The sequence below is a fragment of the Crotalus tigris genome, unplaced genomic scaffold (assembly GCF_016545835.1).
Source record: "Crotalus tigris isolate CLP2741 ecotype Arizona unplaced genomic scaffold, ASM1654583v1 scf7180000024409.848292, whole genome shotgun sequence".
Taxonomy (NCBI): Eukaryota; Metazoa; Chordata; class Lepidosauria; order Squamata; family Viperidae; genus Crotalus; species Crotalus tigris.
In genome coordinates this window covers 76,528-101,489 of record NW_024100576.1, presented here as the reverse complement: position 1 = coordinate 101,489, position 24,962 = coordinate 76,528, and the positions used below count along the sequence as shown (strand labels likewise).

At 37.2% G+C, this 24,962-nt stretch overlaps 1 protein-coding gene across 14 annotated transcripts in view; it reads right to left on the bottom strand.

Moving 5' to 3' along the window:
- PRR5L (proline rich 5 like) overlaps window positions 1–24,962 on the bottom strand; it is a 73,369-nt gene that overhangs the window by 27,743 nt on the left and 20,664 nt on the right. For 4 of the 14 annotated variants that reach the window (XM_039329722.1, XM_039329720.1, XM_039329715.1 and 1 more), the window contains 3 exons: window positions 8,006–8,278; window positions 4,634–4,714; window positions 939–987 (listed from right to left, as the gene is read on the bottom strand). In XM_039329722.1, coding sequence (XP_039185656.1) covers window positions 939–987; window positions 4,634–4,714; window positions 8,006–8,124 — 249 coding nt within the window. In that variant the 5' untranslated portion in view covers window positions 8,125–8,278. Of the gene's footprint in view, window positions 1–938; window positions 988–4,633; window positions 4,715–8,005; window positions 8,279–12,443; window positions 12,461–16,909; window positions 17,004–17,459; window positions 19,462–24,962 lie in introns of those variants that run through there. The other 10 variants (XM_039329714.1, XM_039329729.1, XM_039329713.1 and 7 more) reach the window with 5 other exon arrangements.

The window sequence follows — 24,962 nt, the reverse complement described above, 5'->3', positions numbered from 1 at the left end:
TTATGTCATTGCTTAGGTAGCTTTTTCCAAAAAGGTGGGGAAGGCTAAGCATCATAACATGAATTCCTAGGGAGGAAAACTCATCAAAAGAAGCTGTTCTCAAGGATCTCAGTGTTCTCAGTGACCATTGAAGTGATCTTAAATCAATATGAAGAAATACATTAACCCTATGGTACAAGAGTCAACATAAAGTATTTCTGATTAGATAGTATTAAGCCATCAGTTGAGTATTTATGAAAAGGTGGAATATCTTCAAAGACTGATTGTGGAAACTTCTTCAGGATGCCTTATGATCAAATATCTTTATCCTTTTTTTAATTTTATAATGTTTAAGGGTGCTCCAGAGTCTTCTAGACTGGAACCTGGTAATCTTGGATTAATTATCCAGACATTATCTAAAAAGATATTGGGTGTATTATTTATCCCAAATGTTCATAAGGCATTGAAGTACTTTTCCACTTATAAGTTTTGCAATGAGAATGATGAGGGGAATGTGGAGAAGAGAAACATTAGTTGTGAACGTTGTAACTTAAGCAACACATACACCCATGAAGGATTTTGAGGCTAAAAACAGAGAAAATTCCCTAGTTATGACCCTTTTTCTGAAATCCACTTTCCAATTGTTCAAGAGTTTCTAAAGAAAAATAATCATCCTCATAGTATTATCCACTTAAATAGAGTGTTTTTATGTAATACAATCCTATCATTTTAAAAAAGAAATACTGACTTTATCAATTTGCAGTTTTGCGAATAAGGTTGTCCAATGTTGTTTTACCCTTTGTTATCATGCTATGAAACACTTTCCAGCTTTCTACTCAAAATCTAAGAACTTGCAGCTACTTAAAAAGGACAAGAAAAAAGAAAGCCAGCATAAAGACTGAACCAAAAGATAGTCCAATTTCATTCTTTCCTCTATCTACTTAAGGACTAAATGTTACCTGAAAATAGTCTGTGATGAAGGATCCAAGCTCACTCTTCAACAATTGCCTGGAAAGAAATGGATCACTTATCATGAAAACACTTCCAGAAAATAGTAATAAAAAATAGATATTTACTGAACTCTAGAATACATAGGTGACTAATAAGATACTTTGAGGCTTTTATGTATTGAGTAATTGTATTTCTTTCATGCTTACCCATGATACATCCGATAGCAGACAAAGAGTCCTAAGTTGGTGGAACACCAAACTGTTACTGTAGCTGGTATAACATTAGATTTAACCAAAGCTGGCTTCATTTGTTTTTAATCTGATTTATCCCACTTGCATGAATCATTTAGAATCACATTCTGACAATGCATTCCTTGTAGCACGTTAACTGTCTGGATTAGAAATACAACTTTGTATGAGACAAAGTTTATAGCAAAATACCTTAGTCTTCATTAATTCCCATTAAGCAAGAACAAGTTGAATTTCTAAAGAAGGTAAGACCTGACTTGGCCTAGATATTTTTGAGTGGGCTGGAAAGCAAAGCAAAACCAAGGTTTCTACTTTTTCAAGACAGCTTAACTAGTAATGCTTTGATGTCCCATCCCACACACATTTAATGCCTAATAATCACAAGGAAATCATTTCAAACCTTACAAAATTCTGTAAGAGAAGTTCAGTCACCCTGCTAGAAAAGAAATATTTTCAGCAATATTCAAGTACAGAAAACCCTTGTCATTTTCTGTTCATCGTGCAGTTCCAATTTCAACAGGTAAATCACTATAATATTGCTTTTTAAATCTGAATATTTTCAAGCAGAATTGAGGTATAACTAATTTTGAATTTTGAATACCTGAAATTAAAGCTGAGGATGAACCAAACCCATGGAACTTTCAAATAAACCCCACTTATGATTTCAAAATAATAATTTAAAAAAATATTTTGCAGTAGTGTACATTACTACTACGACACAACCTCCCCATTACAATGTGTCATGAAGCTGAGACTCTGTTCTGACATCACTTTTCTCCTTGCTGTACCCAGTAATTTATAGTACCAACATTAATTCAATACATGAGATTTGTATGAATTCTGAATTCCTGTCCTCAATTTCTACCCCATAGAGCTTCTCAAATTATGGGCAACCATTCGTCACCAGTGTTATTTCTTTCCTCCTTTTTTAAATTATCCCATTCGCTGGACTAACAAATTTTCTTTCTGAGCTTATGCACTGAAATGTAAAATAAAACCACCAATTCCTTCCCTAATTCTGTATGATCAAAACCTTCCAGGCATTCGCCCAATACATTTGCTATTCATTTTCTCACTCCAGCAATTAACCTATCCATTGAACAAACCTAATCAGGCATCCTTCCAAAGTAAGCTTTATTAAATGAAGGATTATGTGACCTGGAGCCCAATTTAGTCAATGCATCAAGTGAACTTTAATCCACATAAAATGAAATACACAAATTTGCTGTGATGTACCAATACATTTATTCTTCTGGAAATTACGCTAAAATAGGTGTAATTGGTGGTTTTGTTGACAGCTGATTGATCCAATTGAAATTTCTGCCTCTTCTGGTTATACACAAGCAAGCTAGTTATATGCGTATGTTTATATACATGGAAGGCAGTTGCATAGCTGGAGAAACAAATATTGCCTTTACAAAGAATAAAATGAATGTATTGCTACATTCTTTTCCAAGCTTCTTATTTAAGGTATGCATTAAAGCAGTAAGATTTTTATCCATAAGCATGAAAAGGAGGGTGGGGATGGGGTGATCTGATTTCAGAAGAAACTTACAAAGCCATTTGTAAGAGCATGAAGAACTATATCTTACTGAGATGATACAAAAGCAAAAAACTTTATGAAGGGTTCATTCTGTTTTCAAAGCAAGATTGTATGGCCAAAACTGCATTCTTTAAACAGATGTTTTCAAATCAGTCACATAAATCTGTGCTACTGGAGAAAATGTCAGAGCTCTGTTCTTAATTAACTCACTGAATACATATCAATCAGAAGCATGGAGGATACTGATAATCTTTTGTCAAAACATTTTAGGCATGGACAATGTTTAAAGAAATTCATGGAGTTGAAGGATAAAAGGCCATGAAGTGAAAAAGAAAAAAAAAGGAGATCATTCGATATGATTATCAAATTTGAAGCTATAATCAAACTGACATTTGTTTCCATTTCCTAGAGAAAACTCTTACCTATTGCCATGCCTTTGTATTTGTTTTTTTTTTTTTTTTTGTGCCTTAAAGTCATTGTTGACTCTTGACGACTACTTGGACAAGTCCCTGCAGTATTCTTGGCAAGGTTTTCAAAAGTGGCTTGCCATTACCTCTTTCCTAGGGCTGAGAGAGAATGAGTTGCTCAAGGTCACCCAGCTGGCTTTATGCCTAAGGTTTGAAGAACTCATGGTCTCCTGGTTTCTAATCTGGCGTCTTAACCACTACACCAAACTGGCTCCATCAAGACATTAATCTTTTTTATGCTCATATATCTGACCAGACTGTTCAAATAAATTCATTGCATGATCATTGCATGCCTGTTTTCATCATTATCCAAACTTCTGGGACTCACAAAGATATTCCCAACTGAACATTGAAATCTAGCAATATTTTAACATCTACTGCATAGTGATCTCTCTGACGCACATTCTTTTTCACATCTTCTCTTTCCTACACACAAATTGAGTACCTAAATAAGATTCCATTCAGATTTCGAAGAGCAGACCTACTGCATCCCATTTCCAAAAACACCAACCATCGAAGTAGAGGCATCACTGCAAAAGTTGTAATACCTCACAACTTTTTTTTTAAAGAAAAAGCAGGGGCATAGAGACAGAAACCTGTCTGAGGAGGAAACCCTGTTCAAGGCCAGTTTCTATGATGCCACTTCTTTAGAATATCAACTTACAAAGCAGCAAAGTAGAGAAAATCAAATAAAACCTTTCTCATCCTTAATTAAATCTTTGCCCCAGAAAGTGCAAATTTACTCCTTTCTGACCACATATATATTATTGCAGAAGAACAATGATAGGGAAAGAAAACCCCTCAAACTTTTGCAAAAATTCAAGAGAAAAAAATCTCTAGCTCCATCACATAGCATCATTGCTCTGTACACTAAAAATATGAAGCACATGTATCTACCACATCAACAACAACACAGCCAACCACCATAAGCCATTCTTACAGGTGACAGTTTCCCAATCTTGAAGTTCCTTTCATATTATGATGGCAGAAGGAAGTTTGAAAAGATACCCTTTTTGATAGCCACTTCTTAACTATGATTGTGGTATATAAAGAATTTGCTGGAGGAAGAGCCGGGCCAAATTCTGATTTGAACCATCCATTACTACTACTACTACTACTACTACTACTACTACTACTACTACTACTACTACTACTACTACTACTGCAAGAAATCATCTGGTAACAAGAGGAAGAAGGACCTAAATTCATTTTCCTGCTTCCCATGTGAAATCATTGATATATGACCTTTTTTTTCTTCTTATGAATTTCTGTACTGCTCTAGCATCATAAAAAGAGTCCATGGTTCAATTCTCCTTTACTATGCCAATAAAAGAAGCATATTAGGAATCCAAGGCACCAGCTACTGCCAAGGCACAAAGCTCTCAGCATTACATTTGCCCCAACTTAGGAAGGCTGTTGAATCCAGTTCAGTTAAAGCAACATACCTGACATTTTCATTGAGGATGTAGAGTTCATTGTTTTGCAAGCTTCCCCCTTTGAACACATTGATCACTGCTGTTTGAACACTGCCAAACAGAAGGAGAAGGTTAGGGGAGTCATAAATAATGAATGTCATAGCCTGATTTACACAAAGCAATAAAACTGCAGTCAAGAACTGTGTAAATATATTGGTGAGTAGAGGAGAAGATTAATTGCTCTTAAATGACTTCTGCATTTCACCCCCACCCTCCCATGGGATCATTAGGCTCCTTTGCCCATAGCTGTGGAGAGAAATATAATTGTACAGATATCAAGAGACTAATACAGGCAGGTGCTAGCCAAAATTAAGTACACCACTGTTTCTTTCTGCCCTTGTGCAGCTCTTATTCAGAGCACTGCCTTGACTTTTGCATCATCTCCTTTGGAAACAAAAATCACTAGGGAAATTTTGGCTGTTGTGCATTCTGACTTCTCCAGGCATACACAAAGGCCAGAGATTAAACACAGTGTGCTTCACTGCATACCGCAAAAGAATACTTTCTTATAAAAGAAAAAAAAAGAAGAGACAGACAAAGTGTTGTGTATGTTTCACAAGATGCAAAAACTTGTCTCTGTAGGACTGCATGGCCAAATCATTATGAAACAGTCTCTGAATTAATCCAGGGTTCCCCCCCCCCCCATGAAACATGAAAAAATGTTTACTAAGGTAACAGAATTCAAGAAAATAAGTTCTTTCACTAATACAGTTATATATAATTATATTTGTACAAACTATCCACTTTCAAGCCAATCAGAGTCCTCAGCTAGGACCATGTGGATTTGAGGGGGAGATGAAAGCAGAATCAATCACTGCTGTCTGCAGCAATTTGTAAATGCTCTCTGCACCATTAACTTCAGGCATTTAAATAGGCTGTGTTTCTAGTTACTGATTTCATGATAATTCACACAGAGGTAGTCCTCAATTTAGGATAATTTAATAACTGCATTTACAGTGGGTTGGCAACCCCCCTCCCTGCAGTCACATTATTGCATTTTGGGCTTTTGGTAATATGTTTGCATTTACAAACATATTTCAACTGTTCTGCCATCATGTGATTATAATTTGCAATCTTCTCTGTTGGCTTCCCCAGAAAGTCAATGGGGAAGCCAGCAGGGAACGATAAGCAAAGGGAATGGAGAATTTGAGGTTTGTTCCCCCAGTGCACCAAGGGCTTTCCCCTTCCCTCTATAGGGGGAGGGAAAATCCATGCATGCACTGGAGGGGCAGATCTCAAATCTGGAAAAAACGCCAGCAAAGGCCATTATTCTCATGGTCATTTGGAAGGTCCCTTCTCCAAACTGTGCAATTTGTAGAAGGAGCCTTCTGAACCATCACAAGAATGGGGCCCATTTAGGCGCAGAATTTTGGTGAGCCAGTTCCATTGGACACCTGGGAAATTATTTGGGTGAGAAATGTCAAATTTACACAAGCACAGAACTTAAGGGAGAATTTTTATAAAATGTTTTATAGATGGCACCTTGATCCACAAAAAATGTCTTTTATGTACCCTGACTTACAACCTAAATGTTGGAGATGTGGTTGTATGGATGCTACTTATTATCATATTTGGTGGTCGTGCAGAGAGATAAAAGCATTCTGGATTAAGATATGGTGGAATATCCAGAGAATTTTTAAAAGGAGGGTAAAATTTACTCCACAATTATTTCTGTTAGGTATAGTTACTGATTGTGACACAAAGGAGGTTATATTGATGTTAAACTTGATAACAGCTGCGAGGCTGTTAGTAGGACAATATTGGAAGAAGGAATCTTTGCCTACATTGCAGGAATGGTTTCTTAAAGTGTCTCATTTGGCGGAAATGGCAAAGATTTCGGCTTTCTTAAAGGGACAAACGCAAGAGAAATTTTTTGCTGTTTGGGATAAATGGATTAAATTCATACAATTTAAATTTGATATAAAAAATATTATATAGTTTTTTCATAATTTTTAACTTTATATATATATATATTTTCTATTTTATATTCTTTTTTTATAATTTTTTTTAACTTTTTCTTTAATTAAGCCTATATTCTGCTCTGGGAGGTCCTGGGGGGGGAAGGGGGGGGTTGGGTAGGGGTGGGGGAAGGGGGGTTTTGTTGGGTAATGTTTGTTTTTTATTTGTATATGTTGTTTTTTGTTTTTGTATTGTTTCTTATTTTTTGTAAAATTTATAAAACTCTTTAATAAAAAAAAAAGAATGGGGCCCATTTGTAGGATGGTGCAAGTGGCCTCAATAATCAGTAGCTGCAGAATGCAAAAAGTAAATGGACCTGGGCATGGTAGGACAGAGAGAGGGTCTGGGTTTCCCAGTGTAGTGGGAGGCCCAGGCTCTCTCCCCAGCGTGCTACTTAACAACTTGCACATAACAACTTGCTACTTAACAACTATAACTGGGAGAGTTAAGACTGAGTGAAATGCCATCTTGCTTAATGACCATTTCATTTAATGACTAAGATTCTGGACCCAATTGTAGTCATAAGTAGAAGACTACTTGTACAGCATAGAATCACTGTTTGATACTATGACAAATGCCCTTGAGGGAGCTCACTTTTCTCTCTCTAAACCACTACTTTAATAACCACTATATCTGAATCAACAAACTATGTTTGGAACTTTTTCTTCTTAGCAGAACTTTAAATTATAACATGACAGGTTAACCAAGCAATAAAAGTAGAATTAACTGCAGCCATCAAATCATCTTGAAATAAATACTCCAAGACATTTTTTGTAACCACATTTTAAAATCACCTAGACACACCTAGCACAGAAATCTCTCTAGTGTGAAAAAATCCCTGCCAGGATATTATTAAATTATCACAACATCTTATCTCACAAACACAGACAAATTACTCAAGTTTACTCACTCATTCGCTTGAGGCCTTTGAGAAAAGTTTAAACCAGATTTAATCCAAACTATTTTCTTTCGCACACCAAAGCAGAAAAATGTTCTATTCCCACAAAATATATACAATTAATGAAATATCCACAGAATTGCACAAATAGTTTGTTAATTCAAACACATGGAGAAATCCAGTAATGGTGGAAGAAAAGTATTATAAGACATAATAGGGCTCTCCAGTGCTTTGGGTACAAAGGGAAAATGTTTTATTGAGTGCACACATAATCCCTGTGGACAATTCCTTATACTAAATGCATCTTTTCCCAGGATCTGCTGCAGCTACAAAGGACAACCACACCATCCCTGAAAGACACTTCACTGCTTTAAGGAACTATTGATAGATGCCATGTGAGAGTCCCTGCACACTCTGAAGCAACTTTTTCCCCTCTAAATCCAAGTCTTAAGACATCAGATATACACTGATAGGATGTTTCTCACCTGTTCCAGGCAGAGTTAGATCTGAACTGCAGAGATTGCCGAGCTGCCAGGAATCGTGGCAAATCGCTCAGCACCGGGGAGCTCATGAAACGTGGCCGGGGCTTTCGGAATGAGCCCATCTTCTTCTGAAATTGGAAAGCAAAAGCTTGAGCTGTGGTGGAATCCACGTCCTCAGTTTAGACGGAAGAGGGTGAGGAAAAGGATTTGCATGAGGATATTGAGGGTTAACTGGCAGGGAAGATACTTCTGTTTCCTCAGGAATCAGAATTCAACCTGTCCAAAGTGAAAACAAAAAAGAAGAATTGAGGCTTGAACGTGTTATATAAACTACTGTATATGATACATTGGTCGTAATACTTGGCTTCTGTTGTACCAAAATAAACTCCCTATTCCCCCCATTACCACTATTCTGAGATGGTTTAACTCATTGCAATAAAAAAACCTCTTTCATTTTAACTTCATCCTTAAGATCGAGAGCATCCTGTCATACAACATCACAGGTTTAGAAGCATCACTGCTTCAGACAGAAAGGCAGTGCAGAGAGTGGTGAGGATAGCTGAAAAGATCATTGGCAGTTCCCTCCATTCTATCCAGGACATAGCATATAAGCAATGCTTGATCAGGGTCCTAAAGATTGTCTGGGACACAATCAGGGTCCTAAAGATTGTCTGGGACACAACACCTCTTCATGACCTGTTTTTCTGGTTACCTTCTGAGAGAAGATTCCGTGGTATCCGAAGCAGAACATCCAGATTCAGTCACAGCTTTGTTCCATACAGTTTTATTTATTTATATATTTATTTATATATTTATTTATATATTTATTTATATATTTATTTATGAGACTTATATACCGCTTTAAGTGCAAGCACTCTCTAAGCAGTGTACACCAGTAAGCAATGTATATATATATATTTACATTACCCCCAACAATCTGGGTCCTCATTTTACCTACCCCGGAAGGATGGAAGGCTGAGTCAACCTTGAGCCGGTGAGATTTGAACCGCTGACCTGCTGAACACAGTCAGCTAAAGTGGCCTGCAGTACTGCACCCTAACTGCTGCGCCACCTCGGCTCATTAACCTTGTGAACTCTAAAACTTCCTCCTTCCGTTATGTATTCAAGATGGACAGTGATTAATATTGATATGTTACTTATATATAAGGGTGTAGGTCTATACATATGTTGTATATAGGATGTTTAAATGTATGTTATGTATGTGTACACTTTGAGAGCAAGCAACTAAATTTCATTTTTAATATGTGCCATTGTAACCACAGGAAAAAATGACAATAAATGTTATCTAATCTAATCTAATCTAATCTAAGAGATGTTCTGGTTTTTTTTATGTTAATATGCCAGTATTGAGAATCCTTTGGAAAAAAACAGAAAAAAGCCTGACTTGGAAACCCATGTTTGTAATAAATGTCTAGAAATCGGGACACATAAAAAGAAAAGAATAAGGAAGAGGAATGTGCTATCTATCTATCTATCTATCTATCTATCTATCTATCTATCTATCTATCTAAAACAATGTCATTTATTTTGTTCAAAAGGTTTTATTTAGACTGAACCTCTTTATTTAGACCTCTTAAGGATTTTTTACATTGCAACATGCCTAACCCAAGTACAGCAGGAACACTCTACCACCTACACACTAACAACAGAACCTGGCCTGTTAGGAAACATCACACATTATTTAAAGAAGCACTGAGAAAAGTACGATTTCATTACGGCCCCTCTGGATCTAATGCAGAAAACTGTCAAAGGCTCAGAGTTTTACTGTAAAGCAATGTTGCAATCTATTCCTTGTGAAATCACTACATACCAATGAGCAAGGCTGAGATTGGTAATACTATACCAGGCTTTTGGATCATTACCAGTCGAAATTTCCTTTACAGTTTAGATACATGCCACTCCCACTTTAGGATTGTCACCATGCCAAAGGGGATTTGGGTCGCCCAAACTGGTTTTATTTTGACTTTAAATGTAGTTCTGGGGTCAAAGCTAGACAATGGGAATTTTAGGTCTTTACATTTTTTTTTTATCATCAGTGGTAGACAGGGACTTAGAAGGCCGCACCAAAATTGTCTGTGCTGTCATGTGAAACAGTACAGTAAAGATCATGGGCTGAAATTTCTGAGTCACATCTTAAGCTTATAAGAAGCTTGTTTTGACCACAGTTTTTATCCACTAACTTCACCTTGCAATATATGGATAATACTGCATATTACTTCAAAGTCATAATAATCAAGCATAATAATAATGAGAATTGGTATATTTTACATTTCTATAGAATCTTCAGCTTGACAAACATAAAATTTATATTCCAGAATCAGGATGAGAGTAAGTGCAAATGAAAGACACTTTAGTGCAGACATGTCAAACTCATGACATCACATGACGTCGCACAATGTATTGGAGCTTTTTCGCCATTGCCGGCAATGGGGTGGGCGTAGTTTCCCAATGATGCGTCCGGCCTGCGGGCTGGCAGTTTGACACCCCTGTTTTAGTGGATCATGATCAACACAAAATCCATTTCTTCTTCCAAATATAACTAAGCTTGGATCTAACCCAAAGAATATAAATGTTTGTTTATTCGTGTCAGAAGCATCATGATTAAAATAAGGCATACTATATGATATAAAACTTAAAATATAAAATACAAAATATATGCAAGTTAAAAGGTTATATTTATTTTATTTAAATATTTTATATAGCCGCCTATTAGCTCACAGCAACTAGATGGCTTACAGATAATAAAAACGCAATGTAGAAAAAATAAAAATGAAAAGTAAAAATAAAATAATAATAAAATAAAAAAACCCACCTCGTCGGCAACAACACACACTCAAATCAATCATTTAACAGCTCCCCAGGCCCACTGACAAAACCACATCTTCAGTGCCTTATGAAAGAGTGTCAATGTGGTAGCCAGTCTAATTTCTGGAGCAATAATGTTTCAGAGGGAGGGAGCCACTATGAAGAAGGCCCTTATTAGTAGGTCCTACTAGATGTACCTCCTTAAGGGATGGGAGACACAACATTCCTATCTCCCCGCTCCAGTGGGTTGGGTGGATGTGACCGGCAAGAGATGGTCCCTCAGATAATCTGAAGGGATTATATTAGATAAATTATCTTTTTTAAAACTACCTTGGATAGATTTTTCTTCTCTAAAAACACATCAAAGATTCTTAAAACAAAGACATAAATCCAATAAAGTTTTGGCTCTAGATCTGTTTAAGTTCTCTTCAATAAATTCTACTCTCACTGGGTAGAAAATGTCCTGCCTTAGATAGCCAATTCCATCCAGCACATTTAGTACTAAAAGTAAATCATTGACAAAGAAATAGGTATAAGTGTTCCTATAGACTTGTTAAATTACAGCTGAAGTTTGAAATGAACTCAACAATATCTATTGTAAAGGCAAACTAGGCATCATCACAGTCTTGGGTTAATTCAGGGATAGGCATTCAGCTCTCAAATCTATTTTATATCCTCCCCAGATCTCTTTCCCACAGTTTCCCACAATTTAGGAAGATTAATTCATAATCCATTTGCAATAATAACTTAACTTTGATTTAAAAATAAAATCCCTACATTCACTCTCCATCCAAAATAGAAAAAAAAAATACAAGAACAGACAATTCTGATTGCATCTATATGTGTAACACAACCTTGCTCAACTATGAATCTCATCATTGTATAAAAATGTTAAGTGCTATCCCAGCTTCTTTTAATTAAATAGCAAAATAAAACTCAACTGGTCGTTGGCACAGCAGTACACAATTACGCCTTGCTTCTTCAAGCACAATTGTAATCAGTTTCTCCCCCTTTGCACACCAGTTCAAGAAAAACCTCCCCCTCGTGCTAATTTTTTTTCCCTACAACTAATCACCACAGAAAGAAAAACTTAAGCTTATTTATATGTTATAAAGTTATATTTTACTATATGTAAAAACAAAGCCCAAAAGATAAATATCCTTAAGTACATTCTTTCTAAACTTATCTGTATCAGTTGTTAACAATCCCCATAATTTTTGCTTACAGGTAATCCTCGTCTTATAACTACAAATGAGCCCAAAATTTCTGTTGTTAAACGAGATACTTGTTAAATGAATTTTTGCCCCATTTTACAACTTTTCTTGCCACTTTTGTTAAGTGAATCACTGCAATTGTTAAATTAGTAGCATGGTTGTTAAATGAACATGGCTTCCCGGTTGACTTTGCTTGCCGGAAGGTGGCAAAAGATGATCACATGACCGCAGGACACAACAACCATCATAAATATGAATTAGCTGCTAAACATCTGAAATTTTGATCAGGTGACCATGGGAATGTTGCAACGATCGTGTGAAAAATGGTCATAAGTCACTTTTGTCAGTGCTGTTGTAACTTTGAATGGTCACTAAATGAACTGTTGTAAGTTGAGGGTTACCTGTGCTTGGTTGTTTCTTTTATTCATGCAGATTACGGTCGCTCGTTTAACCACTGTTCCAAGTTAAGATGAACAACAACAAAAAAAATTACTTACAAGCCATTCCTGAAATTATGACTATCTCATCAGTCCCATGGTTACATAATTGCATTTTGAGTGTTTGGCAACCAGCTCACATTTACGACTAGTTGCAGTGTCTTATGATCATGTGATTGCAATTTGTTCCTCTTTTTTGCCATTTTCTGGAAAAAAAGCTCATTTGATAAATTGGATTAGGATGTATGACCATATGAATCACTTAAACTGTCATAAAATTGAATGCAGTCACACATGACCCCACTTAGAATTGCAGTGACTTATGATCAAAATTCCAGGCTCAATTGGGGTCATAAGACCCTATTTAATATACCTTTTCTCTGCTGTCAATTCTATACCAGTATGTATTTCTAGGCAAGTTTTTTTTTCCAGGAATTGACTAGTCTCAAACTTTAGAGCATTCAACTTCAGAATATTTAAGACAGTCTTTCAAAACCCAAGCCAGCTTTGGTAATAAACATGCTTAGGCATACACCAACAATGCAAGAATGTGTCACATGTGAAAACGGTATGATATTGTGTACAAAGAAGATTTGACCGTTAAATATTTCCTGAAGGTATGGACTAAGTCTAAACATTAAGTGCAGAAAATAAAAAAAAACCACTTTTGGGAGGACATTGGAAACCAACTGAAAGCAGAGGGAAAGAAAAGAAAAGAAAAGAAAAGAAAAGAAAAGAAAAGAAAAGAAAAGAGAGAGAGAGAGAGAGAGAATCTTTTAAATAGTTGCAGAGCTGAAGTACAAATGCAGACAAAATTCCCCCAAGCTTTCTTTTCTCCCACACTTGAACACAAATTACCTTCAAGTTTGTTTGTTTATATTTCACACTGCTAAACCCTCCCATGTCCCTCAAAGAGGGCTTCTGGGTGATGTATAATAAAACACTGAAATATAAAACATTATATAAATGATTAAAATGTTAAGAGTTAAACTTTGTTAAGGAGGCAAGAATAATTAACTCTGTTAAAAATTTGCTGACAGAGGCAAAAGGAAAGTTTTCATGTCACTGACCAACTTCACAACTGTGTGCTTCTTCGGACTCCCTACCCAAGGCTGCAGAGCCATGTTTCAACCCCTTTTCAAAAGGCCAGGAGAGTGGGGACCTGCCTCACTTCTGAGGGAGAATATTCCATAGCGTGGGAACAAGGGCAGAGGAGGTTCTCTTCCTAAACCCAGCCAGTCGAAATTCTTTAACTGACAGGTCAGGTGCGATGGGCTGATGTGATGGGACGAAGCTAGTTCCTTAGGTAGCCTCTTTGCCATGTAGGGTTTTAGAAGCCACATCTTGAATTGGACCAAAAGCAAATCGACACCCAATGCAGTTTGTGGAGCAGAAGTATTACATGTGCCAATATAGCTTGCACAGCCACACTTTGCACCAGCTGAAGCTTCCAAGGCATGAGTGATCGAATGAAGTGCCTCCCTGTCCAGGAAAGGGCATAACTGGCACACAACACAAAATTGAGCAAAGGCCCTTCTAGCCAAGGTTTCCATTTAACCTTTGAGCAGAAGTCTGGAATCCAAGAAAAACCCCGGATTATGTGCAACCCCATCCAAGACCAAAGATAATAAATTCCTGGGTACAGAAGGGCCCACTCTCAGAAACTCCATCTTACCAGGGTTCAGCTGAAATCTGTTTTATCCATTCAGGCACTGCAAAATAATGAAGTTGGAGGAATGTTTTTGTATATAAAAAAAATTCTCATAATTTGCTAGCCATGTATCTTATAACTTCATTTATTCATAGTTCAACTAGATATCAAAGAAAAGGGTTTCAAAAAGCTCTTTTTATATCTATTATTGTATCTTTTAGAGGCACGTATGTCAGGCACATATGTCTTCTCCTGCCAGTACTCATAGCTTAGGGCAACACACTCCTATTTTCTCTGCCTTTTGAAGATCAACCAAGACAGATGTTATAAAAGCCCAGTGAAACATGTACATTAGTTGTGGTTTTCAATGTATATTTTATATAATTGTGTAAAATGGTAAAAGACAAAGACAAAGAAGAAGAGAAAGAGATGAGGGTAGATTTAATACTAGACAAGGGCAAAGTCATTCTCCATCTTGTCAGCTTCTTACCTAAACATACTTCACATTCATACTCCCTCCCTCTCAGACTTTGATTGCCTGTTTCTTTTCATAGAGAAATGTGAGTGAAGAGAGACTATGCACTATTTATTTATTATTGAAACAGCAACTGCCAAGAAAGGATTTCATATTGTAGAAAGTCTGGAAGACCAAGGTCAGCCTTCAGATCAGAAGTTCCCCATCTTAGTACAAACCAAAAGTATTGATGTTCAAAACAAGGAAACTCCAAATCACTCACAAACCGGTGTTATCCTGAATGTAAGGGAAATACAACTAGAAGGTTCAACTAAGTTCAGAAGAACTGGATGGATGATGAAATTCTTTTTTTGTTACTCCGAATGCTAGAATTATAAATAACATGGTTTCCTGGGTGGAAGGCTTTGATTTCGGGTGGGATAAGTGATAGTGGTTTTGATGTTTTTCATTAATACAGATCCTGTTACAGAAAGGCTTATCTTTTTTACTGATATGCACATAGTACTAATCAAGACCACATTATGACTTTTGTAGATCTTAGGCACTTTTGCCGTTGTAGATCCTCCTCCAGTGAAAATAATAGTGTTTAATATTTTGCATGATATTAAATATTTCTTTATTTTTTACAAAGAAATAGGGAACAGTAAATAATATATGCATTTTGGTAATAATAATTAATCCACAACAAGTGATTATGTTTGTCACAAATCATCAATGTTACTAAATTTTAATATTCATATTGTGCCTAAAGGTTACAAATAAGATAATTGGTTTGATGTTCTAAGTGTTTGTGTTTCTTGGCATTTTTTTTAATTAAAAGGCATGGGAATAAATTATTTATTAAAAGGCATGAAAATAACTTCTATTTCATTTCTTTCTTTCTGATTTAAAAAAATGAGAAAATATTTTCATTAGCCTTAGGCCTAATGGCACCATATTATATAAAAAAGCTTCAGAAGAAAAACGAATCATTTACATTTGATCATCAGCAAATTAGAAAAACAACTGTTAAATAACTTACCTTTCATTGCTATTTTTTAGATAGCTTATCCTCTTATATTTGGAATAGGTATAAACCAACTCAAGTACTTTGGCCATCTAATGAGAAGGAAGGACTCACTGGAGAAGGGCCTAATGCTGGGAAAGATTGAGGGAAATAGAAGAAGGGGACGACAGAGAATGAGATGGCTGGATGGAGTCACTGAAGCAGTAGGTGTGAATTTAAATGGACTCCAAAAGATGATAGAGGACAGGAAGACCTGGAGGAACGTTGTCCATGGGGTCGCGATGGGTCGGACACGACTTCGCAATTAACAACAACAACAAACCAACCACTAAAAATGGACATTTTTACCAAAACCAAACAGCTGGTTTTATTACAAGCTTTTGAATAATTTGTCCAAAACTAGAAAATACACTTCCTTGTCCTTAGAGAATGTCTTCTTTACATTGTCATTTACAACAATAAAACAACAACTAGTTTATTCAGCAAACAATGTTAAATCAGACTGACCATAAAAATAAGATTCTATCTTCTAGAATTTACAAAGGTCAAATAAAACATATACTAAGTCTTTCTACAGCTAACCACATGTGTGTAGAACATGCAGCCTAGCAGTGCATTTATCTCCAAGGTAAGAAAGCCAAAGGGGTAGAATTATAAAATGAAAACTAAATTGAAGATTAGAGGCAGAACTAAATCAAATTTCACAGAGCTTTACAACATTTGCTGCAGACACAAGGAATTTCCCAAGGCTAAACCAGATGCTGAGAAAGAAAAGCAATTTTTTTTTTTGACACATCATTTCCTATCTAATCCTGATAAGAAATTCTCCTTCTCTTAAGAAATTACCAAGGCTTGATTACCTACATTTCAAATTTAGAACAGTGTCACTGTGCTAGTTAATCTCAGATGTAATCTGGATTAAGGCACAAAGAAACTGCCCTTGTTAGATCTGATCATTATCTGGAATTCCAGCTGAGAGTCAGCAGTTACAACCTATATTATCAACAGAGATACAGAGATAAAGGCTTCATAGCAACCAAAGAAATATTAGTTTCCCTCACACAGCAAATCTGTTTGCCAATATCATCCCAAAATATACTAGTGGAACATGCTTGCAATATTGCAATACAATTTGGTACAATGAAGAGGGAAGTCATATGTCTCACTACCAATTTAAAGGTTCTGGGCCATTCTTAGTGGAAAGCACAGTCATGTTTCAAATGTTGCTCAACTATATAAACTTTTAACATATTTAATAAAGCCAAGTATTTGCTATTTCAAAAGTTCACAGCACTTACTTTATCTTTTCTGGACCCCAAAACATGCAATCAGACCTGGTCAGTCAGTTCTTTGACAAGACACATCCAGGAAAACCCAGAGCTGTAAATAAGGCTGAGAAGTCAAAAAAACATCTTAAAAAAAAGGCAATGAAACACTTCCGTCCATGAAGTATTTTTAACTTTTAAAAATCCCATACATCAAATCCTTTAGTAAAAGGATGGTTTTGTAATACAACTGCGGTGTCCATAGGACTCAAGCTTTCCTCAGAAAGGTAGAAGAGTTGCAACATCACACTGCAAGCTCCGCCCCTTTCATGCATACATGCAAGTTACAACACATTTAGGAAAGCAGTGGGAATACATTGCAACACTGCGTAGGGATTCCTCTGCTACTGACTACAAATGCTAGAACAACTTTGCAAATAAAGGCATTAGAAGTATTGGCCTACAAATAGTTCTAGAAAAATGATGGTCCTGAATATTTTAATGATACGCATGGACCCAAGATTTCATTAATTCTGGCTGCAAATGCTAAGGAATTATTCCTTATTATGTCGATGTAATTTACTTATGAGAGGCTGAGTATATACTGTAAATCCTCTTCTCATTTTTAAGCACTTTTCTTTTAATCGTCTGGCCTCCTGTTCTTGATTTTTAACCAGCTGGGTGATTATTTCACTTTTCTTCTGCCTATGGATTGTCCTTCTGCCAAATAATATTCAAAAAGGTTTGAAAGATATTAGAAGTCATTTAAAAAAATACTAAAAAGAATTACTCAACACTGTAGGTTGTAAAAGACAGATTCTTTCTATCCACTTAGCCTTTCTATCCATTTAGCTACAACCTGCTTCCTTTTCAAATCTAGTCCTTCTTTTACTGAATATATGATTATCAAAATTCTTATTTACAGGTACAGACGATAATTTCCAGTTAAGAAACATATAAGTTTTTTTAAAAAATATGTACTTCTCATGTGAGTTCATGGAGCATGTAAGAAGATTTAAACATTTATTGTCAGTTTTTGCTCATCAGCCCTCCCAGGTAAGCCTGACAAAGACCAAGTGAGCTAATTCTACTTTATTATAAGGCTACCTTAACAGAATCTTGCAAATCTGAAAGAATCCTGTCACCACTTTTAACAGTGCAGGTCCTTCCTAAATTTCTCTCTCCAGCCATTAAGAAGTGGGGGCTCTTTCTTCTTGTCTGATCGTTTCCTAGGCAGCGTATTTTCTCCTTGTCTCTCAAGGTCATTCTCACATACCATTACACTTCTATACATCACTATGTACGTGAAGTCATTTCCATCTGTTCCAAGAATAATCTGCATATTGCCAAGCTCTGTTTTTATTTTCTCCTCCCGCACAAGCATATTTCTGGTCAAATTCTCTACTTACAAAAAAGGAAAGCAAAAGAGCAAACAGATATCTGTATTAAGCATTATACTCACCTACTGAATTCTGGAAAAGACTCAAAATGACTGTACTATAATTTACGTAGAATTCAAAAATGATTTAACTTACTCGGTAGATGACCGCTACTTGAGAAACAGAATGGTGTATTTTTGGAATGTGTTTCATCATCTCTATTTTTTTTTTTTAAAAAAAAAGGTACAAGCTCACCCCCTGAATTTTATACCCTCACAGGATATCTGAAAACTGATCCGTGTCAAATCAACACTTTCTTTATAATGCTATAGAAATAGCTTATGTTGCCTTCATCTATTAATTTCTCGCCAATCTAATTTGCAGCTTTGCTTTTCCAAATATCAACCAGACCTGACTCTACTCAACTGGAAAGTCCACAAAATGTTGCCTTGTTTCTTATTAAAGGATTCATAATATATGACACCATCTAAGAAGTACATTTATATAAAGACACATACCTTAAATCATTTTGGAACTTATTTTATGAAAAAATATAGATTTTAATGCAACCAAACCATTTGCATTAACCAGAATATGTTACAAACAAGATTTTCTCCATCTTTCATGATAAAAAATACAACAGTATATTATATAATTAATGCTATGCTGCCCTTATAGGTCACCTAGTCTACCAAATGCCAAACTTCCTTTAAAATTGGATCCAGGTTCAGCACTGCATTCTGTCTTCACTGGGTATGGGCAGTACATAAATGACAAGGGCAAAAAAAGAATTTCTGGACTCAGCAAGTAAAAATACAAATCATATCTCCACCCAGCAGACTTTATTTAATCCAATGTTGAGGCCACTTGACTTCTTGATAACCAAGAGTGGCTTACAAATTCATCCATCCATCCATCAAACTTGTATACCACCCCTCTCATGAAAGGCAAGTCCAAGCAGCTTATAAACATTGAATACAATGCACTATAAAACATTAAAACAATAAGTAAGAATCTTAAATTTTAAAATGAATTAAAATAAAACTAAACAGGAAAGAGAGGGAGGGAACAAAATGTGCACAGGAAGGAGGTGGAGTACTATTAACCACCTCCAACTGGGACAAGAAGCTGGTTTGCACTGCCCAAAAAGCCAACACAATCCTAAGCTGCATTAACAGAGGGATAGAATCAAGTTCACATAAAGTATTAATACCACTTTATAATGCCTTGGTAAGGCCACACTTGCAATACTGTATCCAGTTTTGGTCACCAGGATGTAAAAAAGATGTAGAGACTCTAGAAAGAATGCAGAGAAAGAGCAACAAAAATGATCAGTGGACTGGAGGCTAAAACATAAAAAGAACGGTAGCTGGAACTGGGTATGTCTACTTTAATGAAGAGAAGGACTAGGAGTGACATGATAGCAGTATTCCAATATCTCAGGGGTTGCCACAAAGAAGAGGGAGTCAAGCTATTCTCCAAAGTACCTGAAGGCAGGACAAGATGCAATGGAGGGAAACTAATCAAGGAGAGAAGCAACTTAGAACTAAGGAGAAATTTCCTGATAGTTAGAACAATTAATCAGTGGAACAATCTGCCTCCAGAAGTTGTGGGCGCTCCAACACTAGAAGTTTTTAAGAAGAGATTGGACAATCATTTGTCTGAAAGGGTATAGGGTTTCCTGCCTGAGCCTAGAAAACCTCCAAGGTCCCTTCCAACTCTGTTATTCTGATATTTTATCCAAGATATGGGTTGGGTTTACAGAACACACAAAATTAATTTTGATTTGGCTTAGCTACTGCTTATACATCATGGTTCACTCATTATTTAGCATTGAGTGATTCCATGCAATTTTAGATTAATAACCACAGCTAAACCTTGTCTTACTGCATAGTACAAATAAACCTTACCAAATAACAATATGATATACTGTAGACATACTTTACAGTACAGGGGTCAAACTCAATCACATCATGTGATGTATCGTGATGTATCATGGTTTTTGCCTTTGTGGAGCTGGGATGGGCGTGCCCTACGCATGATGCATCCGGCCCACAGGCCGCCAGACTGACATCCCTGCTTTACAGGAAGCAACCAGTAATACAGCTCTATCTTTATCTTTTTTTCCTAATTTTTCAGCAAAGTTTTCCTCAAAGTATGTCTTGAATTGTCTTCCTTCTTAGCATGCTATTTCTTTTCTTAACATTTTCTTAAAATCTTTAACATTTTAAATGTTATTTATTTAAGTAAACAGGGTTCAGTGATAGAGTAAATTGTAGGCTTCTAATCCTAACTCTTTAACCACAATAGTAATCAACGGTAACCAACAGAAAATGCTTCCCAAAGTTGTCTTCCTCCAATTTGCTGTTTTCTATGTGTGTTGAGCTACTATCATCCCTTATTGCTCATGCCTTTAAAAGTAACTTGGATAACTGCAACTAATTAAAAAAAAAAAAGCAGCTGCTAAAGTGGTTAAAAAAAGAAATTTATGTAGCTTTTGGCTACTCCAGACAAAGCAATTGATGTGGGAATATTGAGTGACCACTTTAGCAGCTGCTTTTTTAAAATTTTAGTATCTTTACTTTTCTTAATCAACAATATTTAATTTTACAAGAAAATTAAAAATACAATCTGAAGATACAAATTGAAAAGAAAAAAAATCGTATTTTATACTCATCATTATAAAAATCACTGGTTTACCAATGAATTGAATACTATAATATAAGCAAAATAAGATATTATTGTGAGATACCAAAAGTCTCCAACACAATGGGACATATTGCTGCATCCTTTGATTGTTAGAAAATATTGCCTTTTCTTAATACAATAGGTGATGCAATTACAATTCCTTATAAAAAGTCAAATTCCAAAGCTTTGATATATAATTCATCATTACATTCACATTAACATTGAAAGATTTTGCCATAAATCTACAAATACACATTTATACACAATTCAAAAAAGTTATTAAAAGATCACATGATCATATAATGTGGTCAATGAGTCTTCAATTATTTACACCTCCAGCATAAAAAAAAAATCTGATCTCTACCCTTTTTGGGGAGTCCAATATAACTTCAATATAATTTATTAATTAACTTCAGTAATTGCAATGCATTTAGAAGGCATCCATTTGGGAAAGGCTGACCTGAAGACTGTACTTACAATAATTGCCTAAATAATTATCATGTTCAAAGCTAAATACATTACCTCTTAATAGCTCTTAGTTATTAATCCATATTGTATTTATGGTATCCCTTATCCTATAAAACACATATTCCTATGTAGTTCTTTATGTAGATATCCCACTGAGTTCAACGTGCCTCATTCTGGATAAGTGGATAACAAAATTGCAACCTCCACTTCAAAGGGAAAATTCAAACCCGTAACTCTTTTTTTTTTATTTTAAAAACATTTACTGCTGCTAAAATAACCTAATATTTTTAAAGACAAGCTGAACGTAAAAAAGTTCTTTCATCTGCATATTAGCTAGAAACTTTTTTTAAAGATTGAATTTTTTTTAAAAAAAGTCATTCACACAAAAATGCCCCAAATCAAGATATTCTCAACACTCACCTTTAAAGGAATGGGAACGCCGCTCACTTCCTTCATGGTACATTGAGAAGCAAATCTCGGACCCTTGAGGAATCTGACCCAATTGTGGCAAGACATTCATTCACAGGAGGGAAGAGGCAAAAGGAAGAAGTTCCTCTTTTCCACAACTCCTCCCACTTCAGTAACCCACCAGAAGCAGGAGGTCTGCTAGCAGCCACAAGGAGAACAACATTTCAATTGTCTGGACTTCCAAACAAGGAGAATGCTACAAGAGGCACCCATAAACTCAGCATCCTGTGACCCTGGATAGGCTTATGATATTCAAGGAATAAATTGTATCAGCAGAAAGGAAGCTGCATTGGAAAGGGCAAAAGACAAACTCAACAATCATTGTTTTAAAGCAAATGTTTTCTTCCCTCCCACAGGAGAGGCAACCAGGCGACAGGTAAAGTTTTTTCTATCATATCTTTGTACAGCAAAGAGTTTCACCTGTTTATGTGTATAAAAGGTACACTCAAGGATAACTGAGGAAATCTGGTCTCTACTGCTGCTAACCCAGGGCATTCAACTAGCAAGTTCATAGAGAGGAAGGCTGTGTAAAATAACAGAATAGCAGAACTGGAAGGGACTTTCGAGGTCATTTAATCCAACCCTCTGCTCAAGCAGGAGACTCTATCTATACCAGGGGTAGGCAACCTTGGCTCTTTTACAGCGGTTCTCAACCTATGGGTCGCGACCCCATTTGGTGTTGAACGACCATTTCACGGGGGTCGCCAAACAACGCGATCCGCCATTTTTTCCCCTCAGGGGGCGCCGCCACGCATGCACGCCGCACATGGGGGCACCGCCGCGCATGCGCGCTGCGCATGGGGGCACGCATGGGGGCACCGCCGCACATGCGCGCTACGCAGGGGGGCGCCGCCGCGCATGCATGGCGCGTCCATGTGGCTGGGGGTCGCCGTATGAAAAGGTTGAGAACCGCTGCTCTTTTATGATTGGTGGACTTCAATTCCCAGAATTCCTGAGCCAGCTGAAGTCCACCAGTCATAAAAGAGCCAAGGTTGCCTACCCCTGATTTATACCATTTCAAACAAATGATGGTCCAATCTCTTCTTAAAAACCTCCAGTGATGAATCACCCACAACTTCTAAAAGCAAAAAGTTCCACTGGTTATTTGTTTTGTCAGGAAATTTCTCCTTCGTTCTAGTTTGCTCCTCTTCTTGATTAGTTTTCACCCATTGCTTCTTATCTTGCCTTCTGGTGCTTTGGAAAATTGATTGACCCTCTCTTTTTTCTGGCAGCCCCTCAAATATTAGAACGCTGCTATCATGTCACCCCTAGTCCTTCTTTTCATTAAACCAGACATACCCAATTCCTGCAACCATTTTTCTTATTTTAGCTTCTAGCCCCATAATCATCTTTGTTGCTTTCCAGGGTCTCAACATCTTTTATTCCAAGTGTGCTCTCACCAAAGCATTATAAGGTGGTATTAACACTTCACATGATCTTGATTCTATCTGTCTATCCTTAATGCAGCCTAGGGTTGCATTGGTTTTTGGCAATTGTAGTACTTGCTGGTTCATATTTAAGTGATTGTTCACTAGGACTCCAAGACTTTGCTAGCAGGTTTCACCTCAGTCAGGTTTTATCTATTCCAGTGCTGGAGAACCTATGGCACACGTGCCAGAGGCAACACTCAGAGCCCTCTCTATGGGCACGCGCGCTGTTGCCCCAGCCCCACCTCCTCCCATGGCCCCCTCCTCACCAGCAGTCCCCCCAGAGGAGAGTCACCCCTGGGCTCGGCCCACACTAAGTAGCGCAGCCAGGGACATAGTAACTGGGTAGCAGACTCTGCCCTTGCGCCCTATCGTGCAGAGATGATGCTATAGGGCACGGGCGGAGGGCGTGGCCACCATGGCGCTGCTGGGCTGCTTGGGTGATCTGTGGTGGCCATGGAGGCGGTGGGTGGCCCAGCGGGCAGGGAGGAGTGGGCACGGGGGGGTGGGTTTTGGGCACTCGGTCTCTAAAAGGTTCGCTATCACTGATTTATTCTCTATCTGTATATTTGGTTTTTATTGCCTAAGTATAAAACCTTACTTTTCTCTCCACTGAATTTCATTTTGTTAGAAAGGGCCCAGTGTTCAAGTCTGTTGAGATCCTTTTGGATCTTGTGCCTATCTTCTGCCAGCTTGGTGTCCTCAAATTTAAGAGTTCTCTTCTATTCTCTCATCTATATCATTTATGAAGATCCTACCAGCAACTGGAAATATGTCTGATATTTTTTATCAAGAACTATGGAAGTTTAGTCCAAAACTTTCTGAAGGGTTGTGAAAGACATATGGGATGCCGGCAGGTAAAATCCTTGTAAATATCATCCCTAGTATTTTGGCTGGCTTTCTTTATATATTTTTAGGCAGGGGCCAAGTCGCTATCATTCAAATTATTATTCTAAAACAACTGTTAAGACAAAGCTCAGTTCCCAGTTTAGCTCTACTTAGTTACTATTGGAACGGGGCGTTGTCTTACCTGAACGCCTTTTCTCAGCATGAAGTTGTAGCATCCACTGATTGGGTAATCAAAGTCCTCCTGCTCAGATTTAGACTAAGACCAAACTTTAGCCACGCCTCCCTTGGGCGCTCCTTTCCCAGTTTTGTCAAGGCGAAGCGTTCATTAGGTCCGACACAGTAGCTCCTCCTGAAAAAAATCTGCCTAGACTAAGTGTTAAGGGTGGGTGTGGATGCTACATCTTCATGCTGAGAAAAGGCGTTCAGGTAAAACAACGCCCCTTCTCCAGCATGATAGATGTAGCATCCACCGATTGGGACATATCAAAGCCACCCGTGTCCCTGTCGGGAGGGAAGTCTAGGCTTGTGGCTCATGTGTAGAGACTACCTGCTGCAGAACCCTTCTGCCGAAGGATGCATCTGAGGCAGCGAATTTATCAAGCTTGTAATGCCTTATAAATGAAGAGGGGGAAGCCCAGGTGGCTGCCCTGCAAATTTCCTCAGTCGAGGCCTGAGTGGACCAGGCCACAGATGTAGCAGTGCTACGTGTAGAATGAGCAGTGATGCGAGGAGGAACGGGAAGAGACTGAGTCCTGTAAGCGTGAGAGATGCAGGCCCTAATCCATCTACCAATGGTCGAGGATGGTA